General features: G+C 59.3%; 3 protein-coding genes across 3 annotated transcripts in view; 1 reads left to right on the top strand and 2 right to left on the bottom strand.

Annotated features, from left to right (window-relative positions):
* The window catches only part of MEF2BNB (MEF2B neighbor), a 9456-nt gene extending 8191 nt beyond the window's left edge, over positions 1-1265 (bottom strand). Inside the window, exons 1-3 of the mRNA XM_009995081.1 lie at positions 1260-1265; positions 722-842; positions 25-105 (exon numbers count right to left, since the gene is read on the bottom strand). Of these exons, the coding sequence (XP_009993383.1) occupies positions 25-105; positions 722-842; positions 1260-1265 (208 nt within the window). The remainder of the gene's footprint in view (positions 1-24; positions 106-721; positions 843-1259) is intronic.
* A 167-nt stretch (positions 1266-1432) lies between these two features.
* Positions 1433-4282, top strand: RFXANK (regulatory factor X-associated ankyrin-containing protein; the record flags this gene model as incomplete). The annotated part of the gene is made up of 7 exons (XM_009995062.1): positions 1433-1529; positions 1766-1831; positions 1966-2066; positions 2981-3106; positions 3580-3646; positions 3785-3865; positions 4224-4282. Coding segments are annotated over 7 exons (597 nt in total), but the record flags the coding sequence as incomplete, so codon positions are not given.
* A 634-nt stretch (positions 4283-4916) lies between these two features.
* On the bottom strand, positions 4917-5724 carry NR2C2AP (nuclear receptor 2C2-associated protein). The gene is made up of 3 exons (XM_009995080.1): positions 5544-5724; positions 5187-5268; positions 4917-5031 (listed from the first exon to the last, which is right to left on the bottom strand). Exons 1-3 carry the CDS (start codon positions 5722-5724, stop codon positions 4917-4919), a joined length of 378 nt encoding a protein of 125 aa, XP_009993382.1.
* Positions 5725-5750: the final 26 nt, after the last annotated feature.

Below are 5750 nucleotides of genomic sequence, written 5' to 3'. Positions count from 1 at the left end.
GCCAGGCACAGAGAGGACACTTGCCTTTCTTGTGTCCCAGGGCCACGGCCAGATCCATCGGGGTGTAGCCAGAATCTGCCTCCGTTGTCAGGTCAGCACCATGAGCTGCAGGCAGGCAGTGGGGATCAGGGCACTGGGGACCCCCAAAAGCTGCCCATCCTGGCTGGGCAGCCCCCCCATGGCACCCCCAGGGTGCTCAGTTTCTCCCCCCAGCCCCATCCCTGGGGTGGTTCCCCATTACCTAGCGGGCTGTGCTCACCCCCCTCCTGCCTGGGCTCTCCCCCCTCTTGCCTGGGTTTACCCCCCTGGGATCCCCCTCCCACCCTCTCCCAGCTCCAGGCTCTCAGGGAGGTCTCTGTGCAGGTTTTTATTTTCCGGGTGAAATACAATGACTTCTAAACTCTGTAATTTTAAAGAGAGCCTGAAGTTCTGAGCCCAGTTTCCCTGTGGTTGGTAACATCACCCGTGTGAGCAACCAAGGAAACCATTTAAGATTATTATCCAGATGAATTCCTCCAATGCAAACCACATGAGCAGGCAAAGGAGGGCTGGGAAGCAGCTGGGAGGGAGGCAAACTCAGCCCGGAATGATGTGAACTCGCTGCTGCTTTGCAGAACCCCCTCAGGGCTCTGTGTCACCCCCAAGGGACCCCGTGGGGCCCCAGCCCTGGGGTGCCCCGTGGGGTGGGCACAGCAGCGCCAGGCACAGAGAGGACACTTGCCTTTCTTGTGTCCCAAGGCCACGGCCAGATCCATCGGGGTGTAGCCAGAATCTGCCTCCGTTGTCAGGTCAGCACCGAGCCCGGTGCTCCGGATCCGCGGGGTCTCATCCCGCAAAAGCAGCTAGAAAAAACACACAACAAACCCCAAGAAGCCTCTTCCCGCTGCTGGTCCCTCCGCGTGGGCCCCGCACCCCACGGCTCCCGCACGCACGCAGTCAGAGGTCGCTGTGGTTCCACGCAGCGTTTGCACCCCAAATTGAACCCGTTTGCACTCCGAATTGAACCCGTTTGCGCTCCGAATTGAACCCGTTTGCGCTCCGAATTGAACCCGTTTGCGCCCCGAATTGAACCCGTTTGTGCCCCGAATTGACACCCCGGGGGTTCCAAACGGAGCCGTGCGGGGACGAACCCCCCCCCAGGCTGGGGGTGGTTGGCAGCGGTGCCACCCGTGCCCGTTCCCTGCCTCCCACCCTGCCCCACGTGCACCTGCCCTCCTCCCCGGGGCTGGTTTATCTTCCCTGCTCGTTGCTGGTCCCACCTCCATCCCCAGGCTCTTTGCTAGCAGGGGAATAATCCCCTTGTTGCAGCACTCAGTGTTTGCCAGGGACAGGAGGGGGCAGCTGCAGAGAAGTTGCAGACCTGTCATGAAGTTCTTGGCCTCAGGTCAGTGCTCAGCTCCTCCCTGTGCAGAGAGATGTTCCCTGACTCCCCCTCCTCTCCGGAACAGGCTTCCCCCTGAAGCACAGCAATGCTCTGACCAACAGGCAGCGAGGCAACGAGGTCTCAGCCCTCCCAGCCACCCTGGACAGTGAGTACTGGTGGGCAGGGGTGGATGTGGGGTGGGGAGGGTGCAGGGGACACTGGGCTGGTCCCTCCAGCTGCTCCCTGCAGTGCCCGGGGCTGGTTGTCCCCACCACTGAATGGCTGCACATGGGGTTTTACCACCCGGTTGCCCCCTCCCCAGGCTGGTAGGGGACCTGCCTGCAGGTGGTGGGTGCTGAGATGGGGAAACATTTTGTCCTGATGGGTGAATTCTTCCCCCAGCCCTGTCCATCCACCAGCTGGCTGCCCAGGGAGAGCTCGGCCAGCTCAAGGAGCGCCTCCGGAAAGGTACGTCCCTCCCTCCTGCCAGTTTTGATCAACTCCTGGCTCAGTGTGAAGACTTTGGAGGGTTTACTGGGGGAACAGGGAGCAGAGGGGGCTTTACCCTTCCAGCGTGTGATGCCTCATCCCTGTTTGTGCAGGTGAAAACTTGGTAAATAAACGTGATGAGAGGGGTTTGACGCCGCTGATCTGGGCCGCGGCCTTCGGAGAGATCGAGACAGTCCGTCACCTGCTCCAGAGGGTAAGGCCAGGCTTGTGGAGCACCTGGTTAGCAGGAGACTTCCCCTCTCCACCCCCAGTGGCTGCCAGATTGTCCCAGTACCATCTCAGCCAGCCTTTCTCACGGCACCAAACAGGACACGTCTGCAGAGCTAAGGGCTGTCGGAGGCGGCTGCCCGCCGGGCTGGGGGCTGAGCTGGGAGCCTGAAGGGCCTTATCTCACAGCCAGCAATAACTGTTTGTAATTAAATCTCTGCTTATTGGTAATTTGAGATCAGGCTTATCACTTGGGCCCTGTAATCTGCCAGCAAATGTGCTCACTGAGGTGTCGTTGCAGTTAATGAACTCATGGCTGCATCGTCCTTGGGCTCGCAGCCGAGGACGGTCTGGGGGGGGAGCAGGAACCAGGTCCCCCTCCACTCTGGATCAAACTGCTCCCTAAAGCTCAGTCTTGTGATCACTCATGCTTCAAAAGCACTGCCCAAAACCCTGGCTCTGCTTCCCGATTAGCAGCAAAATCACAAGGTGTTACCAAAGAGACAAACAGACCCCAAAAAGAGAGGAGGTGATACATTGGTAGAGGATGTGATGAAGTCCAGGAGAGGTATGTGGCTGGCAGGGCCTGGAGGACAGAGGTTTTCTAGGGAAAATCAGTAACAGAAGAGAGGGTGAGTACTGTACAGGGCTGGTAACACTGTTAATAGTGGTGGGGAAAAGGGCTGAGTAACAGGAATCATTATCAGACTCCCTTTACTGACACTGGAGAAGGGCTTTTAAGTCCTCACCTGAGATGTTTGATGATCTGTCTCTGCTCCTTGAGGCTGACCTGGCCCAATGATCAGCCCCTTGGGGCACCCAGCAAGGCTGTGCTGAGCACCCCAGGCCTCAGCAGGGCTGCTTCCCCTGGAGGGGGGCTGACACTGGTGCTGTCCCCAGGGTGCAGACCCCCACGCCCTGGCCAAGGAGCGGGAGAGCGCCCTGTCCCTGGCCAGCATGGGTGGCTACACTGACATTGTCCTCATGCTGCTGGAGAGGAACGTGGACATCAACATCTACGACTGGGTGAGTGCCACCAGGGCAGGCTGCCTCAGCCAGGGGCCCCACGGGGTCCCTTGGGGGTGACACAGAGCCCTGAGGGGGTTCTGCAAAGCAGCAGCGAGTTCACATCATTCCGGGCTGAGTTTGCCTCCCTCCCAGCTGCTTCCCAGCCCTCCTTTGCCTGCTCATGTGGTTTGCATTGGAGGAATTCATCTGGATAATAATCTTAAATGGTTTCCTTGGTTGCTCACACGGGTGATGTTACCAACCACAGGGAAACTGGGCTCAGAACTTCAGGCTCTCTTTAAAATTACAGAGTTTAGAAGTCATTGTATTTCACCCGGAAAATAAAAACCTGCACAGAGACCTCCCTGAGAGCCTGGAGCTGGGAGAGGGTGGGAGGGGGATCCCAGGGGGGTAAGCCCAGGCAGGAGGGGGGAGAGCCCAGGCAGGAGGGGGGTGAGCACAGCCCCACAGCCCCCTCCCTCTCCCTGCAGAACGGTGGCACCCCCCTGCTCTACGCCGTGCGTGGCAACCACGTCAAGTGTGTGGAGGCCCTGCTAGGTAATGGGGAACCACCCCAGGGATGGGGCTGGGGGGAGAAACTGAGCACCCTGGGGGTGTCACGGGGGGGGGGGGCCCAGCCAGGATGGGCAGCTTTTGGGGGTCCCCAGTGCCCTGATCCCCACTGCCTGCCTGCAGCTCATGGTGCTGACCTGACAACGGAGGCAGATTCTGGCTACACCCCCATGGATCTGGCCGTGGCCCTGGGACACAAGAAAGGCAAGTGTCCTCTCTGTGCCTGGCAGGGAGCCCTGCCTTCCCTTCCTGAGAAGCCTCCAGGTGCTTCCCAGCTTCCAGCCTGGTTTTTCTTGACCTTCCACCACAGCTCCCTGCTCTGCCACCCAGAGAAAGCAAAGCAGAGGAATCAAGATGGGTCCCGTTCCCCGTGGTCTCCTTCCAAACCAGAGCTGTGCTGGGACAGGGGAAGTGGGGACAGACCCCTGGCAAAAAAAAGGGATTTTTTTTCCAGCCTCCCACTGGAAAACAGGAGCAAAATGGTGGCCAAGTCCTGCCCACAGAGGCAGTGGCTTCTCTCAGGCTTGGCTTTCCCAGGTTTCACTTCTCTCCCCTCCATTAGTCCAACAGGTTATTGAAAATCACATCCTCAAGCTGTTTCAGAAAAAGGAGCTGGAGTGAGACAGGAGCCCCACCAGCCCAGGGCTCCCCTCTGGGACCACCATGGCCTCACCCAGCTGTCCCCAAACAGCACGATGCTTCCAGCATGGAGCACACGAGGGAGCCAGGAACCAATGGGAATCTACCCCTCTCCAGGGGGTCTGCCCACCCGCAGTGCCCTGTGCCTGGGGGCCCTCGTTCCTCAGGGCAGCTGCAGCTCTGCCCTGCCCAGGCTCTGCTGCTCTGTGTTCAGGGATTGCATTTTTGGAAATAAACTCTAAAGCAACTGTGTGGAGCCCTGTCCTTTGCCTCAGCCTGGCACAGCTGCCAGTCCCCAAGTCCCCCAGCTCCCAGTGCCCTGGTATTCCTGTCTCTTCCAAGAGGTTTGCCATGGCAAACCCTGGAGAGCTTGGTCTCAGACATGCCACGTGCCCCAGAAGCAGCCAAGAACGAGTGGGGACACCATTTATTTGTGTCATTACACTTTTGTGTCCCAAAGTCCAGCACGTGGATCTCTGCACTACTGTTCCTCTGTCACTGCCATCCTGTGGGGCAGAGGGTCCCTCTCAGCACCTTGGGATGCAGTTGGAGGCTGCACGTCCCCACTGGCAGCTTTTGTTGTCCCCTTTCCTCCATGCTGTCCCTTGCCACTGCCTTAGAGCCTCTCCCCCAGCACCCCGAGGTGATAGACCACGATCCTCCCAAAGAAGTCAGTGCTGTTCTCAAAGGTGATCTTCAGCTTATCCAGCACTGTCTCCTCCACCTGAAATCTGTGGGGGATTCATCAAGGAAAAAAAACAACAGGCAGGGGGACACCATGACATGGGGGAGCCTGGCTCTGAGGGGACCCATGTGGGGCTCACACCCCAGGGAACTGTGGCTGGTGAGGTCCAGATCTGCTGCAGCTTTGGGCCCAGCCCCTGACGTGGCAAAGGATATCTGCAGGGCATGGGTGTCCTCGGGGTACAGCTCGGAGATTTTCACCAGTTCTTCCCCTGCTCTGCAGCCTGTGGAGGGTGAAGGTGGAGGCTCAGCTGCTGGGGGAGCTGCCACCACCTTGGCTGCCCCAAAAGTCCTCCCTGCCTTGACTCTGCACATCCCAGGGAAACCCCAGGTTCTCACAATCCACCCCTCTCTGCTCCAGCCCATGTCCTCAACCCCTTGTGGCTTTCAGGACCAGGCAGCAAATACCTCCAGGCCTCACAGCAAAGAGTTGTGGGATCCCGGGGTGGGTAAACTGAGGCAGAAGGACCCCCCCATTGCCCCCAGACCAGCTTCTCACCTTCCAGTGTGCACAGCCGGCTGGAGAACCCCCCCTGGAACTGGATGTGGAGCTGTGAGACCTTGACAGTGCAGGGGAAATCCAGGGTGACCCACTGGCAGGTGCCCTGAGGGCAGGAATGACACGGGGGCTCTGTCAGGGTGGGGAGGCACAGCTCCTGTCCCTCCCCTCCAGCCCCCATCCCACCCCTCCAGCCCCCATCTCACC

The sequence above is a fragment of the Chaetura pelagica genome, unplaced genomic scaffold (genome assembly GCF_000747805.2).
Source record: "Chaetura pelagica isolate M959 unplaced genomic scaffold, ChaPel_1.0 scaffold463, whole genome shotgun sequence".
Classification (NCBI taxonomy): Eukaryota; Metazoa; Chordata; class Aves; order Apodiformes; family Apodidae; genus Chaetura; species Chaetura pelagica.
The sequence above is the reverse complement of the archived record's forward strand: the minus strand, read 5'-3'. Positions and strand labels throughout refer to the sequence as shown.

Excerpts from the sequence above, each read along its gene's own strand:
- NR2C2AP (XM_009995080.1), bottom strand. The coding sequence starts at position 5,724 with ATGGGGGCTGGAGGGGAGGGACAGGAGCTGTGCCTCCCCACCCTGACA. Across the intron at positions 5,269-5,543 it reads CCGGCTGTGCACACTGGAAG|GCTGCAGAGCAGGGGAAGAA; the intron begins GTGAGAAGCTGG and ends CACCCTCCACAG. Across the intron at positions 5,032-5,186 it reads CTGCAGATATCCTTTGCCAC|ATTTCAGGTGGAGGAGACAG; the intron begins GTCAGGGGCTGG and ends AATCCCCCACAG.